General features: G+C 39.1%; 2 protein-coding genes across 3 annotated transcripts in view; one reads left to right on the forward strand and one right to left on the reverse strand.

Moving 5' to 3' along the window:
- The window catches only part of LOC129765981 (uncharacterized), a 202960-nt gene that overhangs the window by 17305 nt on the left and 157765 nt on the right, over window positions 1-27890 (reverse strand). The gene's annotated exons all lie outside the window — the stretch shown is intronic.
- LOC129765983 (serine protease 1-like) lies at window positions 22416-23390 on the forward strand. Its single transcript, XM_055766444.1, has 3 exons — window positions 22416-22686; window positions 22744-23143; window positions 23201-23390. Exons 1-3 carry the CDS (start codon window positions 22433-22435, stop codon window positions 23378-23380), a joined length of 834 nt encoding a protein of 277 aa, XP_055622419.1. The 5' UTR covers window positions 22416-22432; the 3' UTR covers window positions 23381-23390.

Consider the following 27890-nt stretch of genomic DNA (forward strand, 5'->3'; position numbering starts at 1 on the left):
CGATTCAAATGGGTATGTTTTTATTCGATGCACTAACCACTCGCTTTCCTCCCCGTCGCATCGAGCAATCTTTTTACCTAAATTCGGGCGTTAGCTCACAATTAGAGTTGATGCGTATAATGAATTCTCGCGTAACTTTTGAAAAAGTCCTATGTAACATTCACATCAACTCGAGAAAAACGAAGTTGAAAATCGGAATATTGTTTCGCGAATTGCTTCAAAAGGAAATGATCTTTATCGCTACTTTTACCACTAGCAGTCAATAATAACTCTGAAAAACCAATCGTGACTGTTGTTATGTGATTTTAGTTTAAAATTGAAGTCTCCGAGTGAAAAATGTTACATTGGACGTTTTGACTGACCGCTTTGTACATTGGACAAATTACGTTGCACGATGAGAATTTGAAAATAACTACTGAACAACGATCCATATGCTTACACTTCGTGCTAAAGGCATATCATTGTCGTTATTACTCGTTGAATTGCACTAAAAACGATATCAACACCCGAAAATAACAAAAACTAAAAATGACCGAAGTGCGATTTTGTGTTGTTTTGATTGCTTTGTTACTTTGGACGTATCAAGCGTCAGAGGAAAGTGGCGTCCGAAGTAACAGCCGAGTGCTTAATATTCGGATCAGTATATTGGACATTTTTCGTTTCGGTGTTAAAAAGGTAAAAAGGATAGATACTTGAACGACTGTTTTTGCAATGCATACAATGATTAAGACCTAATAGTGTGTATCCATTAACTCGATTTGCTTACATTTGTTACTTAGGACCTTTTCAAAAGTTACGCGAGAATTATTCTCCATTTGCCGATACTTGGCATTTATCAGTTAGGTAATATATAATTATAAAATCACATTATAAGGAAATAAATTTAGCATTTATTATTCTTATAATCCTTACAAAAAAGGTACTTAAACACTAGTGTCTAAATCATGACTGAGGTATCGTTCCTGCTTTCTGATGCTGCCCAGTTGTTCCTTTACCTAGGCTACGTTCTACCTGGTTCTTATGGTACGTTGGTAGTGGTGACATAAGCAATGATTGTGGCTTAGTGATGACGTGGCTTGGTGATAGCGCGGCCTGTTGATACCGTGACAAAATATTGATGTCGATACTCATACGGGTCTGGTGCGTAACTATATGTTGCCCAATCAATTCGTGCTCAATTCACGTTTTTATCGTGTAGGTCTTGCTACTAACAATTTATGTGATTGTGATCCGGGATGCCATAATATCGAGCATGTTGTTTGGTTATGTAAAGAATATAATTAATGAATCTAACTGGCTGCTGATGCAGAAAATCGAAAGGGTATACTCACGCATATCAGATTATGATACATTGAGTAGTCGCGATCTTAATATTATGCTCCCCATATATAACTTCCTAAGAAACCCGCTTCACTTCCTCGAATGTACATGCCCATTCTACTTTCTCTTTCCCATACACAAGCAGATCTCACCACCCAATGAGATCAACTCACTACAGAAGCTATACGAACTTCCCAAGGGAGCACTCATGGCCATAGGATACTCAATATACATCACTGGGCTATAAAGTTATTACAAACAATGTTCCGGAAAACGTGGTGACGAATTGTTTGTGTGGTTCGAAATTCACGAACATCCACGAAATAGGGGGTCTTCGTAGCCTAATTGGTTGCGTGTCCGCTACTAAGCGAACGATCATGAGCTCATCACTCAGGGCCCCTCAACTGACCATCTTTGTGTGTTATTCTATTTACTACGTCCACGCAACAATCATCATGTTTCGGTAATCCCAGTCCCTTACCGCTCACATTACGATCTGCTGCATCGGTAATTGGTGCTAATTCTAACACAACAATGGAAGCCTTATATCAACAGTCCCGCTGTGAACAGTCCAACTGTGAACATTCGAACAATAGGAATATTCTAACGCCGAAAAGGCGACATGTGCTGTATATCGATAGAATTGGAATACTCGGCATGTGTTGTGTATCGATAGAATTTGAATACTTTTAGGCCTAAACAGCTACTGTGCAATAGATAAAAACAAAAACAAAATGTTTATCGATGGATAGGAATCTTACGCCTAAAAATGGCTACAGTGTAATATACAACAATAGTTATCTTAAGATAAAAATGTATACGAATAAATTCGGCTCTGTTACAGCTGAGTTGCTAAATGAGCCTAATAAACAGATGGGATAAAAAAAGAAACGTGGTGACGAAGGAGAAAATGGTTTTTTTATTTCTAATATAATTCTGTAGTCATAGATTTATTTGAAAATGATACATGATGACTCTTTGTCTCCTTCTGCATAATTGAATAAACAAAAAGTAATGGCTTTAATGGTATTGTTGCGCATGACCCGCAACGCGCACCTTCATCCCATTACCTTGTAACTCCCCGGCCAGTGAACCACTGTCGAGATCTTGGTCTGTGCTAAACAATAACATAAAAAACAACAACAAACTGAACTGAAGCATTATGGAAATTATTTTACCTTATCCATATTACTTATACTATTTATACTTACTTATTACTTATACTATTACTTTATCGTGAATTATTAGAAGGAACTAAACGTAAGCGGAATGAATTACATGCAACAACTATTAAACTAATAAATTATGTATATATTCGTAGGAAAAATATAATCTAACCTGTACATAAAAACTGTGTTGATTATCATTTTGGAAATTCCGGTTGCAAGAGCAACATCTTATAATTTTCGTTTATTGTGGTAATAGAAACGAATTCAGCACTATGTCAACCATAAGTAAATCGAAGAAGGGTGTTTCTTCCGGCGCAATTCCTAAATCAAAAAGTGTGAAAGAGTCACATACTGATGTGGCGATGGCTAGAGAAGATCCAGACAAAACTATCCCGGGACGGACATGCAAAACATGTGTAGGTCCAGACAACGAAGAGATGGTGCAATGCGACCAATGCGACAAATGGCATCACTTCCATTGCGTTGGAGTTACGCAAGAAATTGAATCCCAGAGCTGGAGTTGTCCTAAATGCACAAATGCGAAAGGAACACAGTCACGGGCTTCGATGCAAGAACAAGTCCTTCAACCAACGAGTGATCCACCTCAACGCGACGAGCACCGTGTAGGAGACATCTCTAAAAATCGGAACGTTCCAAAGGCCAATTCGGTACGATCAAATCATTCTCAACAATCAACTCGAACTATGCTGAAACTACAGCTGCGTAAACTCGAGGAGAAAAGAGCACTAGAACAACAGGAAGCCGCGAAGAAAGTAGACTACTTGGAAAAAAAGTATAAATTACTAGAGGAAATGGCAAATGAACAGAGGACAAACAAAAGCGTATCTTCGAAACGAGTCCAGGAGTGGGTCGAAGACACTAATCGTTTGCAAAACAAGGCCTCTATTTCACCCCAGGCTATGAATAATTTTATACCTCCAATCAATTCCACACATAAACCAGGTTCAATACGAGAATGCGCGTCTGATCATCATATAGTGAACGAAGAACACCAGGCAGCTTCCGAAAATCACGCTGCAAGGCAGCCAGTTGATGCTATTTTACCGTACCGTCAATTCCGACAGCTAGGATTGAACAACGACAACAACAATGATGAGATGCTCGATCCGTGCCCGCTTTCAAGAAAACAATTAGCAGCGCGTCAAGCAATCAGCAAGGAGCTACCAACGTTTAATGGTTATCCCGAAGAGTGGCCTCTCTTCTACACGATGTTCAACAGCACCACGAAAATGTGTGGATTTTCGAATGAAGAAAATGTTGTTCGACTGCAGAGGAGCCTCAAAGGTAGGGCATACGAAGCCGTAAAGTGTCGATTGATGCACCCGTCCAATGTTCCAAGCGTGATGACAACACTAAAAATGCTATTCGGCCAACCTGAAGCTATTGTGCAGTCGATGATAGCAAAAATCAATGCACTACCGTCGTTAAGAGAGGATAAGTTGGAGACAATAATCGACTTCGCGATGAATGTTCAAAATTATTGTGCCACGGTTGACGCGTGCGGGCTTGAAGAACATTTATATAATATAACTCTCCTTCACAACCTTGTCAGTAAGCTCCCACCGTCGATCAAACTAGATTGGGCTCGATTCCGACAAACACTTCCAACGGTTAACCTGGCGACCTTTAGCAATTGGATGTTCTCACTCGCAGAGGCAGCTAGCACGGTAACCCTACCAAGCATGCAAGCACTCGTATCGGGCCCATTTGGAGCCCGCCCTCTCAAAAAGGGAAATACATTTCTCAACGTTCATTCGAATGCTTCAGAATCATTACATTTCGAGGAACCCACTATTGATTCTGATTTTAATGCAGCACACTCTATCAACCCTTCATGCCCCATATGCCATGAGGGGTGTACAACCGTAGACAGATGTAAACGCTTCTTAGATTTCTCACGTTATTCTCGATGGTCCGCGGTGAAGGAGTTCAGGCTCTGTCGTATGTGCCTCCGCGTTCATAAGGGTGGTTGTAATGCAAAGCCAAGCGGAATAAATGGATGCATGTTTCGCCATCATGAGTTGCTGCACAACCATGAAAAAGGGCAGTCGACTAATTTGAACACCGACTCAAGCAATGTCATATCTCCATCACCCCAGCCAGATTCCAATCAAGCGGCTTTCGGTAGCAACGTACATCAAACTACTTCGAGTTCAACCTTGTTCAGATACATCCCAGTTGTGCTGTATGGTACCAAGGGCCCTGTTTCAACATACGCATTTCTCGATAGTGGATCAGCGCTTACGCTACTTGATCAAGAATTAGCCGACGAGCTCGATCTGGGTGGAACTATGAAACCGTTATGTTTACGGTGGACTGGTGGAACACAGCGGTATGAGCAGGGCTCTAGAGAAGTTAATCTGGAAATATCTGGATCACGTCGTGATGCACCAAGATATAAACTTACCGGTGTACGAACAGTAGAAAAACTTCAATTACCACTTCAAACACTAGATATGGAAGAATTGTCTCATCGATATCCGTATCTTCACGGATTACCCATCGATTCATATCGAGAAGCCAGACCACGTATTTTGATAGGAATGAGTCATGACAAGGTATCACTCGTCCGAAAAAGCCGCGAGGGAGGAATGCATCAACCGACAGCGATAAAAACTCGACTTGGGTGGACTGTTTGCGGGGGATGGCATACAAATGAAGCTCCTAACATGATTCATTACACTTTTCATTTGTGTCCTTGTGATGAACAATCAGACGAAAATCTTCATCAATCTATGAAAAATTATTTCGCAATTGATAGCCTTGGCGTTTTTTTTTTTTTTTTTTTTTTTTTTTTTTTTTTTTAAAGACAAAACACACAAAGAAAGGGACGCCAAAGGGTGAACGGGAAGACATAAAAGGGACGATGTTTGGATCCCAGTGAAAAATAAATTTCTTTTAAGGGATCCAAGTATAATTACAACACAACATAATATCAATAATTAGGAAAACATTAACAATGAATAGAACTGGCACTCGTACTTAGAGAAAGAATTTGTGAACATGGAGAGTTATTACAGGAATTGTTATGCTTGTTCGTTGTTCAAATTATGAAAGCGTTTATTGTCGATTTTAGATGTTCCTTTAATTTCTTTTTGAAGAGATCAGAGCGTGTGATAAGTCGGACTTCAGACGGTAATACATTGAAACGAGACGGTCCATAGAATAGAATGCGATGCTGGCCTATACTAGTCGTTGCTCGACTTCGTACTAAATTCTGGGCTTGTCGTGTGCTGTGTCGGTGGTTTGCTGTAGGGATTTCTAGGTTGTGGTGGGATTTATTGTCATTAATAACACTATGTACAAGTTTACAAGTCTGAAGTTCTCGTAGTCCGATAAGAGGCAGTATACAATTAGGGTTGTCAGAGTATAATTCCAAAGTTGGATGTAGAGTCGGTAGCCTATATATTATTTTCAAGCATCTATTCTGCAATGATTGAAGCTTCTTAAGTCTTGTTTTGCATGCATGACCCCACACTATTATACCATACTGCAGTTGAGAGTGAATGCATGCAAAATAAAAATTGATTAGAGCTCTCTGTGGTACAAAAGTGAATACTCTTTTCAAAATCCCGCAAAGGGAGGAGATTTTTTTTTCAAGATAATTTATATGATACATCCACGATAGGTTTACGTCTAACAGAACCCCAAGATATTTGAAGTGTGTCACTCTCCCAATTGAAACATCCATAATTGCGGGGTCAGGGTAAATGGGGATTTTTTTCCTTGGAGAGTGGAAAACCATGTATTTGGTTTTTGATAAATTGAGTGACAATAAATTCGCTTGGAAATATTTACACAAAACAGTCATGTCTTTTTTAATGTTTAAAACTACATTTTTGACATCTGAGCACGGGTAAAACAATGCTGTGTCATCAGCAAAAAGCCTAGCAGTTCCTATAAGTGGCAGGTTCCCGATATCGTTGATGTACAATAGAAATAACAGAGGTCCGATATTACTGCCTTGGGGTACACCAACGTTTATTGAACACAGGTTGCTTTTGGCATTATTCAAAGATACGTATTGCTGTCTATCGGAGAGATAGCTTCGTACAAGGTCGTTGGCTTTTCCTCGGATACCATAAGTATTTAGTTTTTTTAATAATATTTTATGATCAATTGTATCAAAAGCCTTCTTGAGATCTAAAAACAGTGCTCCGACAATCATTTTACGATCGATTCCTTCAATTATTTCATCCACAAGTTCAGTGACGGCAGTTGTAGTGCTACGTGCAATGCACTGCAAACCTATGATGAAAAAAGAGCACTTGATCTCCTTAATTCTCTTACCAAGCTCAAAGGAGACCGATATGAGACAGGTCTCCTTTGGCGCTATGAAAACGTTCGATTACCGGATAGCTATACAATGGCACTGAATCGATTTCACTGTCTTGAAAGACGAATGAAGAAAGACACAACACTTGCGGTTTCTTTGAACCGTAAAATCGATGATTACTTAAATAAAGGATACATACGAAAACTTCAGATGGACGAACTCAATCATCCATTCCCCCGAATTTGGTATCTACCAGTATTTCCGGTGACGAACCCAAATAAACCAGCCAAGGTACGACTGGTTTGGGATGCTGCGGCCACATCCTTTGGAGTGTCACTGAACTCTACGCTCTTGACAGGCTCTTGAGTGGGAATCACAGCCGATATACGAGAGATGTTCCATCAAGTGTTAATCCGGGAAGAAGACCAACAATGTCAACGTTTTTTTGGCGTGACGGAAACGGTGAAATAGGCGTTTATGTTATGCGCGTCATGACCTTTGGAGCATGTTGCTCACCAAGTTGCGCTCAGTATATAAAAAATAACAACGCAGAGCGCTTTTCAAAGAAGTATCCCGCGGCAGTGAAGGCGATTACTGAGAAGCATTATGTCGATGATTTGTTGCTGAGTGTTGAATCTGAAGAAGAAGCAATTCGATTGGCACGAGAGGTAAAATTGATTCATGGGAGAGGCGGTTTCGAAATACGCGGATGGATTAGCAACTCGCAACGAGTGATGAAGTCACTACGAGAAAACATAACACCTGAAAAAAACCTTGATTTATCCTCCGATATGGCAACGGAGAAAATTCTAGGTATGTGGTGGTGCACTGGCACAGACGTCTTCACATATAAGATTGGATGGTCACGTTACGATAAAGCTCTTCTAAAGGGTCAACGCTATCCAACTAAGAGAGAAGTTCTCAGAGTTTTGATGGCGATTTTTGATCCTCTTGGTCTCATCAGTCACTTTCTGATGTTCTTGAAGGTCCTTCTACAAAAAATTTGGCGAACGTCAATACAATGGGACGAAAAGATCACTGGTGACTTATTCGAAGAATGGCGATCGTGGTTGCAAATTCTACCACAAGTCGAGAACGTCCAAATTCCAAGGTGTTACAGAGCCCAAACCACTTTGAATGAACACTGCGGAATACAACTGCATACATTTGTGGATGCCAGTGAGAACGGGTTTGCGGCTGTAGTTTTCCTTCGTTTCGATCAAAATGATATAGTCGAATGCAGTTTGACGGCTGCAAAAACAAGAGTTGCGCCCTTAAAATATCTTTCGATCCCCAGATTGGAACTGCAAGCGGCTGTACTCGGTGCTAGATTGGCACAAACAGTTTCGAAGTCGCTTTCCATCCCTATCACAAGGCGGTTTTATTGGTCTGACTCACGAGACGTTCTTTGTTGGATACACGCAGATCGTCAAAGATATGCGTCGTATGTCGAGGCCAGAACAAGTGAAATACGTGAATTATCCGAGACACATGAGTGGCGCTGGGTACCAACGAAGTTAAATGATGTTGCGGACGATGGAACTAAATGGATGGGAAAACCCAATTTAACCCAAGAAAGCAGATGGTTCAAGGGCCCTGAATTTCTCTGGCGCTCAGAACAAGAATGGCCGAGTTCATCAGTAGATATCAGTACCACGAACGAAGAGCTTCGCCATTGTTTCTCACTCCACTATACGTTCCCGAATCCAATCGTCTCGGTCACAAATTATTCATGCTGGAAACGTTTAGTAAATATTGTTGCTTTAGTCTATCACTTTCTATCAAATTGTCGAAGACAAAATGAACATCAACAGAAAACCACAGGATCAATTTCTTCAACAGAGCTACTGAAGGCCGAAACATATATTGTGCGTTTGGCACAACACGATGCATTTTCCAGCGAAATAGCTAGATTGAAATCTTCGTCACAGGGATCAGACAAAACTGTCCACATGGCACCCAAAAGCAGCCGAATCTATCATCTATCACCATGGTTGGATGAATTTGGAGTACTGCGAATGCGCAGTCGAATCGGCTTATGTATGTATACTACAGGAGATGCCAAAAATCCAATCATACTACCACGAGACCACCATATTACGACCCTCATAATTAACCATTACCATGCCCGATATCATCACCAGAATCATGAAACCGTTATTAATCAAGTACGGCAGAAGTATCATGTACCCCGCATACGTGTTTGCTACGCAAAGGTTCGTAGAGCATGTCAAAAATGCAAGAACGATGCGGCTATTCCACATCCGCCAATCATGGCTGATCTGCCTTTGGCACGTTTGTCCGCTTATTCGCGACCGTTCACTCATACAGGCGTGGACTATTTTGGCCCTATGGATATAACTGTAGGACGACGCACAGAGAAACGGTGGGGAATGTTGGCCACCTGTTTAACTGTGCGTGCAATTCACATCGAAATAGTTTACACATTGAGTACAGACTCGTGTATAATGGCTCTGCGCAACTTCATCGCTAGACGCGGTGTGCCACGAAGGTTTTACAGTGATCGTGAAACAAATTTTATTGGTGCAAATCGCAAATTGTGCGAAATCGAGTCTAAAATCAACCAAGAGAATATCATGAAAGAGTTCGTTAGCACGGATACAGAATGGCTGTTTAACCCACCTGCATCGCCACATATGGGTGGCAGTTGGGAACGACTAATCGGAAGTGTAAAAAAGAATCTTGCAGCAATTAAACCCCCTCGGAAACTATCAGAAGAAGTACTTCGAAATTTGTTGGCGGAAGTTGAAAATATCGTGAACTCTCGGCCGTTGACTCATGTACCAATCGATGATCTATCTGCATCAGCTTTGACTCCAAACCACTTCCTGCTCGGTTCGTCTAATGGAACGAAACCTCTTACTAATTTAGATGACAGTGGTGTTGCACTAAGAATGAGTTGGTGCACATCACAGATCCTAGCCAACCAATTCTGGAAGCGCTGGGTTACCGACTATCTCCCTGAGATCACGCGGAGGACTAAATGGTTTGCTCACACGAAGCCAATCAGGATAGGTGACGTGGTGATCATCGCTGACCCGAAGATGCCTCGAAACTGCTGGCCTAAAGGAATAGTGATACAGACACACGTTGGCAGAGATGGGATAGTCCGTTCAGCTACGGTGAAAACAACTAACGGAATGTATGACCGACCAGTTACCAAGCTAGCTATACTGGATGTAAGGCGCGTTGAACAGTAAGCCTGGCGCGCCTGGCGTACCCGGGGGAGTGTTGCGCATGACCCGCAACGCGCACCTTCATCCCATTACCTTGTAACTCCCCGGCCAGTGAACCACTGTCGAGATTTTGGTCTGTGCTAAACAATAACATAAAAAACAACAACAAACTGAACTGAAGCATTATGGAAATTATTTTACCTTATCCATATTACTTATACTATTTATACTTACTTATTACTTATACTATTACTTTATCGTGAATTATTAGAAGGAACTAAACGTAAGCGGAATGAATTACATGCAACAACTATTAAACTAATAAATTATGTATATATTCGTAGGAAAATTATAATCTAACCTGTACATAAAAACTGTGTTGATTATCATTTTGGAAATTCCGGTTGCAAGAGCAGGTATTTTTGTGTACATTTTTGAACAGAATGCGGTTTCGGATTCTACCACGTTATCTCATCTAACTCGTTAAAGGATATAAGTTCATACAGGAACCGTTTTTTTTCGAGGCTTCCATTTTATGTATCAAAGGAGAAAAAAATTATATTTTGAACAATGAAAAAACTCAATTCAAATATCATTACTACTCACAATCACAGTCCTATGTCAAGATCCCGTCCGTGCCCCTTGGACTTGACTAGTAGGACACAGTTATTTATGTAAAATGGAAATCCAAGATAGCGGCCGTTACAAAATGGCAGACAACAAATTTCGTCAAAACCCAAATATGGGTATCAAATTGAAGGGCTTGACTAGTAGAACACAGTTGGTTATGAAAAATTTAAATCCAAAATGGCGACCGTTACATAATGACAGACTACATTTCTTAGAAAACCCCATCATATGGGTATCAGATGGAAGGGCTTGACTAGTAGAGCACAGTTATTAATGATAAATTCAACTCCAAAATGGCCAAATTACTTTTTTCATGCAACTCCTGCATATGGTTATCGAATGAAATGATCTGACTTATATAATACAGTTAATCATGAGAACATTCCGTTCGAAACATTTTAAAAATGTTTGGAATAAAAAACGGGGAGAAATTGTGTCGTTATCGAAAACAGCTATACCCTCCCGACTGATAATTCGACATGATCAACATTATATGGATCAAGTGAAATCAGTTCTAGCGATTATAAAAAAGCTCTGTATGAACTGATTTCAGAGCTGGTAAAGCGATCTACAAATCTTGAGTCAGACGAATTAGTAGCCTAACAAATGCTAGGTCCTTGCTTCAAGCAGCAAGGTTTACAAAGCAGAAAGTACAACCATGCACACCTGTCGTTGATGAGGACGCTAAAAATGACATCCATAGAATACACGCCTACGAAACTACCACAAATCTTTGGTGATGAAACGCGGTCATCTGTATCCTCACATGATCCAAAAGCTGCTGCAATATCTATTGTAGATAAATATTTTGCGGAACCACATTTGCTGAGAATAAGCGACCCTTTGCTTTGGTGGGATGAAAGGAAATCTATCTCTCCGCGGCTCTACCATTTTTTTTAATATTATGTATTCCGGCGACTTCAGTACTATGTGAGCGAGTTTTTCTGAAAGCAGAACAAGTTTGTAGTGAAAGATGAACTAGACTTTCATCATTGGCCGCTCATCATAACATTGAAAAGATAATGTTTATAAATAAAAAAAAGTAGAGAAGATTATTTTGATGGAAATATATCAGAGAAAACCTTCAGTAAAGTAATGTTTTTACTATTTTGACGTGGGACTACGTCTAACCGTCTATGTCTATGGGGGGTAAAATGAAAACCTAAACACAGAACATGCAGGAAAAAATGAAAGATTCCGAATGCTTATAACTCGAACATTTCTTACTGGATCGGAAAGATGTTTGCATCAATTGATAGGGAATATTTCTACGCTCCTATCGCAATCAATAAAATGTTATTTTTCATTAGATAAACAATTGAATATCTGTAAATGCCCTGACTGCCTCGTTTTGATTGGCCCGATTTACGGTTTCCCCAACACAGCCATCAAAACCAATCAGCCTTGGGGAAATCGGCATTGCAAAAACATGAAAGTCGGGGGTATTTTTGTTCCGACTGAAATGTGTTTCCCTAACACAGACTTTAAATCCGAGGAGCGTGGGGAAATTGACATTGGAAATACATGCAGGTCAGGGGCATTTTTATTCCGACTGAAATGTGTTTGCCTAACACAGACTTCAAACCCAAGATGTCTGGGGAAATCGGCTTTGCAAATAAATGCAAACTGCGAGTACTTTTGTATTCGCTTGTCTTTGTGTAGACTAGAATATGTTGCCTCAACACGGTCTCCTAAACTTAGGAGCCTGGGAAAATCGTACAGACACTAGAGGCGAATAAACTTTGAAATTAAAAGTCTCTATAGTATAAAAAGTAGAAGTTTAAGTTGTTTATTAGTTGTTGGGAGTACTTCTGCACCCGCATGTTTTTTGCACTCCGAAAAGTGTTTTCCGAACACGGATTACAAAAGCGGGTACGAACACAACGCTTTGGCTCGGTTTGAATTTCTACGCATTAAATTTTATGATTAGGCGAAATGTTGATAGCCATTTGCTGCGAGAACGCTTATTGATTAAACAATAAGCGTTCGACGTACATGTCAAAATCGAAACTGGTTGCCTGAAGTTAATCAAATCAAGCAAATTCGCGGTTCGAGAAGTACGTACACTTGAGAGATGCAAACTTCAGAGGGAAATGTAAAATAAAATAATCGTTTGATAATTCATCCCAGGCATCATACCAAACGTAAATAGATTGTCATTAAATTTACTTGTAACGAAGAACATAATCTATCACAATGCATGAATTGACCTCACATGGCATTATACAATCTTTTTACTCACAAAGCAAATATATTGAATTCGGAAATTGTTTAATTTAAATCAAAAATTTAATCAGTGTAAACAAATGATTGTTAAGCTAAGGTCGTCCCACGTCAACCTTGCGGTTATATCATAGATATAACCTACCCATTTTTCTGCACTGACTATTGTTTCAAATCTCATATTTTTCATTCTTTACATATCCGAATAAACCAGTTCTTGAAAAGACCCGTCGAGTCGCTCAAACGAGCTGGCTCTTTTCATTGAGCGCCACGGATCTGAACCGCTCACTGAAATGAACCGTTTTACCCATCTCTAGCGTAGTCGCGGTGTGGACTTGATATTGCTGATTAAAAATTTTGGACTTCAAGTTTGATTGAAAGTTTAACTTTGGTTAATCAGTAGCTGAATGGTCGGGCAATGACTTGTTTTTTAATTAGTTCGTTAAATGTTTTACGGATCTTAACCAATAGGAAAACGCATTGTAACAATTAAACCGGTATCAATGGAATAATTGATCAAAAAAAATAGTATCCCAATGAGAATAATACTTCCTTCAAATACTATTGTAAACATAAGTGTCACTAGAAATGCATAATTAGTAAGCGTTGTTCAGATGTCAGTCTATTCTTGATGGAATGACGAACTAAATTAAAAATAAAACAAGTGATAGCTGTCAAAATGGTGCACATATCAAAGTGTTGCCAACTTGATTTTTAAAATTCATACTTGCACTAAATCGCTAATCCTAAGTAAGGTAAATGAAGTCTTGAAGTTGTTTACTCCCAACCTGATACATCTCTACAACTCAAGAAAGCCTAAATATATTGTGCCATCAGTATAGGTTATTCTGAAAATGGAAAAGTAACGTCTTTATTAATTTTAGCAGTAGCTATCAATGATTCACCCGAGAAACAGCAACTGCTGTTCTAGGACTAAGTGTCGGAACTTATTGGTTATGTTTATGTTTCCGAAATCGAGCCGACAGTTTACTGCCTGTACACTATGTCCCGTACACACCTCATGCTCTCTGAACTATTAACAGAACAACTATTTGCCACTTGAAGTACGTGCCCGGCAGCGGTAATTAATAACGTTGGAGAAGAAAAGAAAAAAAAGATTTATTACTTTTTCCGCTTGAAACGAAGGAACCCATTATGAGTGATGGACGACACGTTGCGTCGCCGGTGGAATTTCTTTTACGAGGAACCACCTCGCCACCTTCCTCGGCACTGCTTTTCAATAGAGCTGCTCAGGCATCCGGCTAATGGCGGGAGGATCGACAATTCATGAACTTTTCCCGCCATCCCAGCAGTAATAATGCACCGAGAGATTGGTGTAATTATTCAATTTTAAAATCCAAACACGTTCTTCACTCTGGGTAACAGTGGCAGCATCGGGCCGCCGCACGACGTTCATTTGGGTGTTGGCCAGCGTGAGTGAGAATTTGAGCCGCTTGAACCAGAAGCTTAGGTTTTATTTATATAACGTTTCTTGAGAGCGTTGAACGATTTGGGGCGGGAAGCAAGAGGAGAGTGTTTTGTTCTGGATTTTGTCTTTGCTTCTCGTCTTGGCCAGCCACGCTTCCCCATAATTCGGGACCAACTGGCGAGTGTGAATTATTCCAATTATGCAGGAATTTGGAACGGACTGACACTGCGGCCGTTCCGAGCGTGGGTTGGGTATTTAGTCATTGCATTATAGTTGGAAATTTTTGAAATGCTTGTAGACAAGCTTTTGGGAATGTCAACAAATAAAGCCTCATTTTGCTGTTTAGGTTGGAATTTATTTTTTAATTATTTATCTTATAAGTGATGAGTTCATTATTTTTGGTATTATTTTACATACAGTAAAACCCCGACTACCAGCGGAATAGTCTGGCAGGATAACCGCGAATAATGAAAACCACGGATAACGCAAAAACGGACTTAAAAGGAAGTGCAAACACGAAAAAAGATATTTCAGCGTGGGAACTATGTTTTATCATTATATAAATCATTAAACTATCCAACTTCTAGGTCGGATAGCAGAATATCCGGCTCTTTATTTGCAAATACGCGCAGGGAGCAACTAGATATGTACAAGAACAGCCATTCCATGCCAAACCGATATAGTGGTTCTCAGATTTTCGTCAAAAGTGGTACTTTTGTTCTTTATCGCAAATTATTAGACCCGTATTTTTATTTTTTTGTTAGGGTGACCATTTCCATTTTAGGGTGGTCCGAAAAATCCATTTTTGCCAAAAAATCATAACATTCAAACTACTGGACCAATTCAGATGTTCGACATATTAAATTAAAGTCAATTAGCTGGTTTTTTTTTTCATAGTTTTCATGGTCTCGGGACCAGAAACGCTATATATTTTTATATTTTATCTGGATTTTTTACATAACGGGCCTGATTACGAACGCCACTTCACGGTGAAAACGAGATGAAGTGCATATAAGCTTGCGTACAAATCGTTTCGTTTTCACCGTGAAGTGACGTTCGTGATCAGGCCCAACATATCCGGTTTCGAGATATGTTATGTTAACAATTTTCAGCTTTCCATGAAAAATATAAAAAAATATAGCGCCCTTGGTTCCGAGACCATGAGAACTATTAAAAACAAGTACAATCAATAATGGCTAAACCAAAACCTGAATTTTTTGCAAGCGTAGCATTTTTCCAAGAATGACTAGCTAATTAGCTTTAATTTGATATGTCGACTAAATCGGTTCAGTAGTTCACAAGTTATAAATTTTTAGAAAATGTCATTTTTGGAAAAAAGGGGAAAAAGTCGATATTTCGGATCACCCTAAAATAAAAATGGGCAACGAAACTACCACTTTTTACGAAAATCTGAGAACTACTATATTGGTTTGACATGGAATGGCTGAGAAGCTAATAAAGAAGTATTTTGTAGAAACAAATAAACACATTTTACTTGAAAGTAATGTACGATGAATCATTTTTCCGCTTTGAATAAATGCCCTTTGATTGGGTATCAAGTTTTCTGCAAGAAATCTTGAACAGATTTTTTTCTGATAAGGATTTTCTATTACAATGATGAAATTCATGTGAATATATTGAAACAATTGTAATACTGGTCGAGTAAGAGTAAATGATACGAATTAAATAAGCAAAGAACATCATTCAATTATTTTCATTCAAGATTTAAAAACCTAGAACCAGGGTTGCCAACTATATTTTTTAGAAAACAGGGAATATAAGAACAAAAAAAATCGTGCCGATTTTTGGCAAAAGCATTATTGTTATAGGCAGACATACATACATACACAGTAGGGTGCCAATGAAAATGGTCATCTCTAATTTAAAAAGTTACCTCATAAAAAATGTTCACCACCTCGAAAAAACACCATATGCCAAATATTAGCTCAATCGGACTTAAGGGAAAGTGGCGCAAAGCGGTCAAGGTTTGAGTTTTTTGAAAATCGAAAAATCACCTAATCACCCAAATCAATGTTTGATGTCAAATGTCTTAAAATTGTATGAAACGTCGAGAAATTTTTTTTTTGTCAAAAATCGACACTCTGGAATTTTTTTTCCGAATACGAAACGAAAAGTATGGCTTTGAGTACCAATAAAAATAATTATCTCGATTTTTCATTCGGAACTTGCTGCGAAATGTTGATTTGCACGATAATATACCCTTTGCAAAAAATTAGTTCATTCGAACATCATTTATTAGTGTCATTGACGTAAAAATTTGAAAAAAAATGAAAATTTAAACCATATGTTTCGTCTCGTACTTCAAAAAAGTTCCAGAGTGTCGATTTTTGATAAAATTTTTTTTTCGAGATGGCACTAGATCTCGACGATTCATGCAATTTTAAGACATTTGGTGTCAATTTTTTTTTCGAAAACCCCGATTTCCCAAGAGGGGAGGGTGATTTTTCGATTTTTAAAAAACTCAAACTTTGACCGCTTTGCGCCACTCTCCCTTAAGTCCGATTGAGCTGATATTTGGCATAGGTTGTTTTTTCGAGGTGGTAAACATTTTGTATAGGGTAACTTTTTATAAATTTTAGGGTCGATTTTTTCCTATACATTCATTGGCACCCTAATACACAGTTTTGTTCCAAAACTCCACAAAATTCTATCCTATCGGATTTCTCGTCGAAAACTGTTTAACGTATGTTTATGTTATCCGTAGAATCGAAGTTCTTGCCTTTGAAAGAATTTTGTGGAGACCTGTAATAGTCTGAGGGTGTAATGACTGGTTAGTCTAGCTGGTGAAATTGGGCCTCCCAGTCAGACTAAAAAATAATTGAGTGTGCAATTTGTCGAGACATGAAGGTTAGCGTTGGCCTAATGGAAAGGCGACACTCATCACGTAGACTAACTCACGAAGATTGTGCTGTATCGCTGCCTTTAATTTGTCCATTTGCCAGCGTTACTTATGGGAATTCATCGACTTAAGTAGAAGCTTATTATACAGAATTCTTTTCCAATCACACCTGACACGGGGCATGGCTTTCGCCGGGTGAAAACCGACTTTGGGGTTAGCTAAAGGTTGTTTATTTCGCGTACATCAAGTTTTTTTCCACTCAAAATTGTTGTAAATGATCCATTTCCATCACCCCTCTCGTTTTGATTCAAAACGGCATCGTTGCGAGTATGAAGTTGCGTTGTTTTATTGCGTCGCAGATTCAAGTGCAATCCATTGAAGGTATCTCGATAAAATTGTGTGGAACCCACATATCGTATCGATTTCCGTAACCATGATGTTTCACCAGTTGCTCATCAAAAGTTGGATCGGGATATTTATAGTGAATTTGCTAATTAATTCGACGTGAACCGAGGATTATTCTTGATCAACGTCCAGACTTGATCATCATCAGTGGTTGCTTGAACTTTCCGAACAACTTATTAGGTGTACCGGTAAGTTTCTTCGGTTTTACAACAGATGGCGTAGCTTGATTATCATTCCAGTAAATCAAATTTCCAGACATTCGTTGGAAAGCTACTACCATCACGCGTCTTTTTCAGTATATGTCAAAAAGTTGAAGCGTAAACAACATAGTTTTTTGCCACTTCGAATATGTCGAATTCCGTACCAACGAGAGTGTTTTTGCGGGGAGTGTTACTTCATTACTTCAATATGAATAAAACAGCGGCTGAAGGTCATCGCATTTTGGTGGAAGTTTATGGTGACCATGCTCCAACTGAGCGAACGTGTCGGACCTGGTTTAAAAGTGGTAATTTTGACTTGGAAGACGAAGAACGTTCCGGACCGCCAAAAAAGTTTGAAGATGAAGAACTGGTGGCTTTACTCGATCAAGATCCGTCACAAACGCAACAAGAACTTGCAGATACACTTGGAGTAGCTCAACAAACCATATCCGATAGTTTAAAAGCAATGGGAATGATCCGAAAGATAGGACATTGGGTGCCGTATGAATTGAAGCCACGAGACGTCGAATTTTACGTCGAATACCGTTTTTTCAAGTGCGAACAACTGCTCCAACGGCAAAAGTGGGTCCATTACGACAATCCTACGTATGGATACCACGGCCATGCATCAACATCGACGGCCGCGCGGAATATTCACTGCCAGAAGGTTATGCTGTCTATTTGGTGGGACCAGCTGGGTGTGGTGCACTATTAGGTGCTAGAACCGAGGTACCCCGTAATGGTTACCTCTACCGACGACAATTGATGCGTTTGAGTTGGAGCCACAATACGAGTAAAGACACGATAAAGTTATTTTGCAGCACGACAATGCTCGGCCGCATGTCGTGAAACCGGTCAAAACATACTTGGAAACGCTGAAATGGGAGGTCCTATCCCACCCGCCGTATTCTCCAGACATTGCTCCGACCAATCACTACCTTTTTCGATCGATGCAACATGGCCTGTTGAACAGCAAATCTCCAATTTTGATGAAGTCAAAAATTGGATCGATTCGTGGTTAGTCGACAAACCGGCCGATTATTAACGCAAAGGGATTCGTGAATTGCTAGAAAGATGGGAAAAAGTTGTGACTACTGATGGGCATTACTTTAAATATTAAATTTGTAACCATTTTTGAAGAATAAAGCATTATTAAAAAAAATAGTGGGTTATATCTATGATATAACCGCAAGGTTCACGTGGAACTACCTTAGCTGAGCAATCATTCGTTTGTATTGATTAAATTCTTGATTGAATGAAACAGTTTCCAAACTTAATTGAGTTCAATATATTTGCTCTGTGAGTGAAAAAAATGAACAAATGCCGTGTAAAGTCAATTCATTTATTGTGATTGATTGTTCTTCGTTACAAGTAAATTTAATGACGGACCTTTTACGTTTGGTATGATGACTAAAACAAAATATATGTACGGAAGAATTATCAAACGTTTGATGAACCAGCCTAAGGCTGAAAATCTTTCCAATAAAGACAAAAAAAAATTATCAAACGATTATTTTATTTTACATTTCCCTCTGAAGTTTACATCCCAAAAGTGTACATACTTCTCGAATCTCGAATTTGCTTGAAACTGGGAAGTTCATTCGCTTCTAGTGGCTGCACGATTTTCCCAGGTTCCTAAGTTTAGAAGATCATGTTAGGACAGACATATTCCACTCTGCACAAAGGCAAGCGAGGACAAAAGTACTCGCAGTTTGCATTTATTTGCAGAGCCGATTTCCCCAGAAACCTCGGTTTTAAAGTCTGTGTTAGGGAAACACATTTCAATCGGAACAAAAATACCCCCGATTTGTATGAATTCGCAATGCCGATTTCCCCACGCTTCATGGATTTGAAGTCTGTGTTAGGGAAACACATTCCAGTCGGAACAAAAATACCCCCGACTTGCATGAATTTGAAATACCGATTTCTCCAGGCACCTTGGTTTAGAAATCTCTATTAGGGAACACATTTCGGTGGGAACAAAAGCTCCCCCTACTTTCCTGTGTTCTTTTTCTTCTTTTTGGCTTTAAGAGGGTTTAAACTTTTCAGTTCACTCGCCTCTAGGCTCTTTCGTGTGCTTGCAATGCCGATTTCGCTGCTTGGTTTTAAAGTCTGTGTTAGGGAACATTTTTCGATGAGAACAAAAGTCCCCCTACTTTCATGTATTTGCAATGCCGATTTCCCCAAGGCTGCTTGGTTTTGATGGCTGTGTTAGGGAAACCGTAAATCGGGCCAATCAAAACGATGCAGTTAGGGCGTTTAGATAACGCCTAATATTTTACAGTTATTCAATTGTTTATCTAATGAAAAACAACATTTTGTTAGTTGCGATAGATGCGTAGAAATATTCCCTATCAAGTGATGCAAACATCTCTCCTATCCAGTACGAAATGTTCGAGCTATAAGCATTCGAAATCTTTCATTTTTTCCTGCATGTTCTGTGTTTAGGTTTTCATTTTACCCTCCATATATTCCGGTTAACCGTAGTCCCACGTCAAAAAAAAAAAAATTCAATATACAATTAATTGACTCATGGTCCGTTTCGTCCGCACATGATATAGAGCCATATTGCCATGGTAAATGGTGCATAGTGCACTCTGACTGCATACTATGAGGGGGTTTTCGTTCATCAATCGTAACAATTTCAAACCGTTATTTCTGCAGTATGCGTAGTTTTCTAAATCTGATAAACGTGTTAACAGCGAGCATTCTTCTCAGAAAATAGTGGCTGGGGGCCAGATCTGGAGAATACGATGGATGCGGAAGCAATTCTAAACCCAATTCATGCAATTTTGCCATCAATACACGAAATTCGGATTTTATCATTTTTTCACAATAACAAAAGGTGCTTCACCATCAATGATGTAACTCACGAATCAATATACCAATTACTGTCAAATTTTGGCACGTATCCATTGAAAGATGGTGCTTTGTGATGGTCAAGTAGATTTTTGCAAGAGGCGCCATCTAGACGTCAACCTTATGAACTTCTCAACCGAACTGTTATGTAGCTTACATAATGCTTAACCAAATGTAATCAATAACTCGAAATTTTCAATTTTGCGACTTGATTCCTTCTGACTTAACACCGACTTAACACTGACCAATATTGATTCGATTTGGTGGTTTTCATCATACACCACTACTATAACGAAGTCCGCTGTGCCTGCTAAATGCAGTATACATGCGAGTATGTATACAACATAACGGCAATATGGCGTTATTCGCCAAGACCAAACACAAGACCGAAAAAATTTTTGGAAGCGAGAGGCAGTTCAAGGCAAACTTATGTTATGTGGCGAAGTTGGAGGAAAGGTCCGGTTATTCAAAAATTCAGCTAAATATTCTTCCGGTATTTTATACTTATTGATCTAGAAAAACCAAAAACATTTTATTCTTTTCAATGTTTTTTTTTTCAATTTACACGCATTTTGCATTTTTGTTTGACCGAATTTTGATCGTAGAACCCTTTGCATCATTTCTGCGAGGTTTCTGCTGTAGGATTGGGCGATCTCGGAATCGAATCTTAGAAGATCGATCTTTTCCATTCCGATTTCCGATTTTTTGGATCGATCTTTTGTACTTGATAAAATCGAGAAAATCGATTCTTTGCTTTCGATCTTTTTGATCTTTTTGTAAATTTATTTTACAGTATACATCGATTTTTTATCTCATCAAATGTCACCTAACCTTTTTTTGAACATAATGTCAATATTTGGATTGCTTCTTCTACGATTTACTTCTGTTCAAATGCTGACAGAGACGGAACTAGTGGCAGCTACTGAGGGGATGAACTGTAAACGATAGCGCATAGGATCACTGAACCTGATGTTGACATCAATTACAGGCGAAAGATTGTTTTTTAGATCTGGCACCAAAATCAAGAATCTGCTTCGACTAAATGACAGATGTATGGCACGATTGGCTCTTATTGCCAGCTGAGTTTTGGGCGGTTGTTGAATTTCTAATTATGCTTTTTCAATTAATTTATTTAATAAAACGACTACCTGACAGCACAAGATGAATGTCCTGTGGCTATGGCCTTCATGCTGAGAAACAAAACAAAATGCTTTTGATATTCAAATAAAAATATGAAATTTGTATTCCCTGTTCAAAGAAAAGTCGACATTCATATGGAACAAGCATATTCGAAAAAAAGCTTTTGATTTTCAAAAATCGATTCGGTAAAGATCGATTCAGCAAAGATCGATTCTTTAGTACCGATTTAATCAGTGGATCGATCACTAAGCCGTTTGGAAAATCGATTCGACATGATCGATCTTCTTATAAAGATCGCCCAATCCTATTTTGCTGTTTAAAACCCTGTTTGATGAGTTATCATAAATGCAGTAAGTTCTCTAAGGCGACGCTTCAGGTGAACAAAAGCAAAAATCGGGTGGGTTATATCTATGGTATTCTCCGATACTGTACATTGTGATTCTGCTGAATTTTATCTTCATACGTACATCGAGACGTCACATTTTTCTATAAATGCAGAGATTAACAATTGATGTACCAATAGATACCACCATTCTTGATAACAAATCCTCCATCCCTCTGCACGGCATTTAGTAGATAAGGAGAGACTCCCCAATTGTGAACGTAAATCAAAATAACGTTTTTCGTTAATCTAAGGAATTCGATATAAAGTCGTCTGCCCTTTTTCAGTTGACTTCAGAGATTCGACTAGCATAGTAGTAGAATGTGTAAATTAAAAGTTTCAGTTTTCCTGTCAATTGTAGTAGCTGCTTCGACTGCTGAGATACGAGACAGGGTTACATCGAACGACTATGAAGTACCGTCATCCCGTATTACCGATGGAATCGTAGCTTCCTCCACCGACATTCCGTGGGCTGCTGGAGTGCTCATCCACGGCGGAACTTCCGGACATGACTTCTGCAGTGGGGTGCTGATTTCCAGAAGATTCGTTTTGACGGCAGCCAATTGCGTTTCAGGGTGAGCTTTTTTGTGTAATCTCCAGAAATTGTTATTACTTGGAATTGAATTGTTCAGGGCAAACACCATCACCGTGGCGTTGAACGCCGCTGATTGGATGAACGTTGGAACGCTCATCAGGGTGTCACACATTAATATCCATCCGAACTTCAACTGGCTACTGGGTCGGGATGACATAGCCATTCTCACGCTAAGTCAGAACGCTCCCGTTGATGACCGTACAATTCGGCCAGTGCAGCTGCCACGCCGATCGGATGTTGGTAGGAGGATGGTCGACTGGGTCGTTACAACCGCCGGGTGGGGTAACACGGGTAATCGAGAAAACGAACCGATTCCAACGCAGCGCCTCCGGTTTACGAGGGATACCGTAACCTCAACGCTCGTTTGTCAGTTGTCTTATGTCTGGGTCAGAAGCACTCACATTTGTGTTGCCACGAACAATGGCGGTCCGTGTAATGTATGTTGAGATGATTCATTGTGTTATTGTAGATTATTTTGATGATTTTTATTTTAGGGCGATGAAGGAGGACCAGTAACGGTCACAGAAGGTGCCAGAACATTTTTAGTTGGTATCCACTCGTTCCACTACAGTGGAATTCGAGGATGCGAACGGGGTAGATCAGCCGTCAACACACGTATCACCGAATATCTCGATTGGATACAGCAAAATTCTGACATTGTGATTTCCCCATAAAACTATGACTCAAAGGCATGAACTATTTCTATTTAAGCCACTGTTGTGGTGAAAAAAATCCGATTGACCTGAATCGCGCCGATCATAAGAGGCTAAAAAATATCAGCATTTCCTCTAGTCGATATCTCACGCTCTCTTTAGATACCACAGCACACAATTCATGTCCATAAAAACGCCCACATCGCATCGCGAAAGTCTCCCGCTTCCATTCCAGTTTGGGGGCGTAATTCGTCGCTTTACTTACTATGTCATTCTCAGAAGCGTGTGTTTCCTGTGCCAAATCAAATTATTGCGACTGTATCTCGTGACCACTTAATCATATACCCGTCGTCGTCCGACGGTTGTCGTGTGTGCTTATGTACATTCAAATCGGATCTAACACTGCTCTGGCACGGGATGCTGCGAATGTGTGCCCATTAACTGACTGATTCCTGATTTGGCTTGGTTTCACTGTCGATCGCTTCAAATGATGCCACAGCGTGAGCTAAACACAACCGTTGGTTTGATTGAGTGATCTCACATATCGTTGTGTCGCAAGGTTCGCAATAATGATTAGTTCGAAACCGCAGCACATAATTATACTGCTTGGTCATACGGGGGTGTACGGTCTCCCGCTGGTGTCCGTGATCATTTAATGGTGCAACAACCGCGGGCTTCATTGAACCAACAATAATAATTTGATGGTGTAAACAAGTAGACAATTAGACGTTTTAACATCTACAATTAATTTATTTAGTTTGTTTCATTTAAATCACTAATGGTTTTTTCAACTTTCGTTGCGCTCTACTTTTGAACAACTATCACGATAAGCCTAGCTTTGTATTCTAAGTTTAAATAAACTGTCATTACTCTTAATTGATCAGTTGTGATAATATGATCGATATTTTTATGTGAAACACATTCGCTTGTATTGTATTTTTGTTTGTTAAGGAATGCTACACCTGCAGCTGCACCATCACTCATCTTATATGTCTATATATATAAAAATGGATCTCTGTCTGTCTGTCTGATTCTTATAGACTCGGAAACTACTGAACCGATCGACATGAATATTGGTATGTAGGGGTTTTTGGGGCCGAGGAAGGTTTTCGTGATATTTTGAGACCCCTCCCCCCTCTCTAAGGGGGGGCTGCCATACAAATGAAACACAAATTTCTGCATTACTCGAGAATTAATCAAGCAAATGAAACCAAATTTGGCATGTGGAGGTTTTAGGATGCAATAAATGTTTCTATGATGGTTAGACAGTCCTTCCCCCACTCAAAGGGGGGGCTGCCATACAAATGAAACACAAATTTCTGCATTACTCGGAAATTAACCAAGCAAACGAAACCAAAGTTGGCATGTGAAAGTTTTAGGGTGCAATAAATGTTTCTATGATGGTTAGACAGTCCTTCCCCCACTCAAAGGGGGGGCTGCCATACAAATGAAACACAAATTTCTGCATTACTCGAGAATTAATCAAGCAAATGAAACCAAATTTGGCATGTGGAAGTTTTAGGATGCAATAAATGTTTCTATGGTGATAAGATACTCCTTCCCCCTCTCTTAGAGGGGGCTGCCATACAAATGAAACACAATTTTTTGCATTACTCGGAAATTAATCAATCAAACGAAACCAAAGTTGGCATGTGAAAGTTTTAGGGTGCAATAAATGTTTCTATGATGGTTAGACAGTCCTTCCCCCACTCAAAGGGGGGGCTGCCATACAAATGAAACACAAATTTCTGCATTACTCGAGAATTAATCAAGCAAATGAAACCAAATTTGGCATGTGGAGGTTTTAGGATGCAATAAATGTTTCTATGGTGTTAAGATACTCCTTCCCCCTCTCTTAGAGGGGGAGGCTGCCGTACAAATGAAACACAAATTTTTGCATTACCCGAGAATTAATCAAGCAAATTAAACCAAATTAGGCATATGGAAACTTTAGGGTGCAATGAATGTTTCTATGGTGTATTAATTTATATATATATATATATATATATATATATATATATATATATATATATATATATATATATATAAATTCCTTACCTGGAAATGTTCCAAGTTTTGCAGCAAATAAATTTTCAATCGAAATTTCAATATTTACATAAGGCGTTTAAGAATATTTGACTTCATCGCCCGAGATAAGTGGTAACTTTCAAGTCCCGTACCTTCAAGCACATTTTCGCGACATTTACTACATGAGCTGAAAGTCCCGGGATTTTTCAACAGATGGCGCCACTAAAAAATTAACAAGATTCATTTCGAGAGGTTGATCTGTCACGTTTATTTGTTCACAAACTACAGTTGTTTAAGTATCACTACCTAAGCATTCGTATAGAAAATGTAAAAAGAGGAATATCGTATTTTGATCAAAAATTGTTTTTCTGATGGCAAAAACTCCTGCACAATCAATGCAATGGTTGACGAAATGTTATTCCACTTCTGCTGTTTTGTGAACAACAGTTTATCGGTAGTTTAGTGAATTTGAATTGGGCCATATAAGCATCGCAGATATACCTCGCTCTGGAAGGCCAAAAGAAATCGTAAAAAAAGTACATCGACTCGTTTTGAACAATCCCAAATTGAAGTTACGCGTTCAAGCATTTCAAAAGAACGAGTGGGATACATTTTGCACGACATTTTGGACATGAAAAAGCTATCCGTGCGATGAGAGCTAACCGTCCACCTGAGCCATATTTCGAAGACTTAGACGTTTTGTACTACAGAAAGGGAATCAAAATGTAGGAATACCAAGTGTATTGCCCTCGAAGGAAACTATGTTGAGGAATAGATACAGCTTTGCTTTTTCAGCCCATGCAGTACAGTATTTGACGTTTGACGTTAGCATGTAAATTTTTTTTAAGAAGTTGTGTCTAGGACACAATAAATTTTTTTCGACGTATGACTCTGGTGGATCATCACTATTATTCCACATTTGTAACAACACAAACCACCCGGCTGATGGTAATTATTTCAATCTACATTTGGTAACGCATAAAATAACAACAATGTGTGCATGTGATGAAGAAATGCACAAGCACTCTCCACCAGATGGCGTAAAAACCGACGCTTTGTATAATTTCAACGAGTTCCACCTCGTATTTGAAGTAGTGATCGAAATCACACCACGACTTCAACACAACACACTATCTACACTCCGAAGTGATGTTGATTGTTTGCTGACAGAAGCAAGACTGTGTAATAGGAATTGTTTTGTTTTTATGCTCTGGTTGTGTCAATGAGTTACTATCGGGCGGAGCATAAATATTCTCTCTCTATAGTGTCCGTTCGTATGTTGCAGTCAGGGCTCGGCAAAGTCATATTCAACTGAGGATAGTCAGCGGACTGTGAAGAAAGTCGGCTTCGTATTCAATGGGAAATGAGTTTTGGCTTCTTCCAACAGTCTCTGCGTGAACATGATTCAACAATCAGTTTGTGTTTAGTTGCTATCTCACTCCACAACTCGATATCGCATTTCATTCTTCCCCGTCAAATGGACTTCAATACATATCGAAGTGAACTCCCCAAAAATGAATTCGTTTCTCTCTCTCATGTATCACGTATGCATGTATCAATGTTTGAGTTCAACGTGGTTTGACATATACTACAGGTAAGCAAGATTTTTTGTATCGTACACGAAAATTACTCACAAATGAAAAAAAGCGTGCAGTGTTGTGTTCAGAAACACTGAATATTTGTAAATTCTGTTTATAGTTTAATTTTTTCTGTATGTTTTTTTTCTCACAAAATTGAACTCAGAGACAAAGTGAACTAAAATTTTGTTTAGAATTCCTCCCAAACTGCGCGCTTTTTACTAATACTAACGCGAGGACCTTTATAGCATACCTAATAACTTTCTAAGTTCGTTGGTTTGAGTTCACGGTGGGTAGAAAATAACCGTCCATGACCCCTGTTAGGCCAAGCGTTCGGTAAATCGAACAGCAACTTCGATAATTCTTCATGGCTTTGGGAAGCAACCGTATGGTAATGTTTTGGTATCAAATGATAGCTTAGTTTATTAGCTACCACTTACTATCAATTTTAATCAATTTTGTATAACTTGATTGGCAGTACATTCGGTTTAAAGCAACTATGTGTGAAAAATACATAACCTCACATAACCTAACAAAAAACAAAACCTTATAAAATGCAAAAATATGTAAACTTTTCTGCAGTAATACAGAATTACAAAAACACACACTGTGATGTACTAAAAACTCATTGGATTGAACCTTCTACAGGAACAAAAATGTAGGTTTTGGCCAATGTTTTTGTTTGGCGATTTTTTAATGTTTCGTCATTTTTCGGAAATTTGAAGAACGGAAAAAAATTATTCTTATAGATTGGGGTTTCTGTAACGCTAATAACCAAAATAACACCAATGGCTTTCGTTAAAAAAATATTTTTTACAGCCTGGTCGTTAATGGGTTAATGGTGTAACTACTTTTTTTGCACCAGAAATCAAGTTTTCGTTTCGTGTCAAGGGGAAGTAGAAAAGTGGATTGAAGTCAGTTGAATG

This window comes from Toxorhynchites rutilus, chromosome 2 (assembly GCF_029784135.1).
Source record: "Toxorhynchites rutilus septentrionalis strain SRP chromosome 2, ASM2978413v1, whole genome shotgun sequence".
NCBI classification, from domain to species: Eukaryota; Metazoa; Arthropoda; class Insecta; order Diptera; family Culicidae; genus Toxorhynchites; species Toxorhynchites rutilus.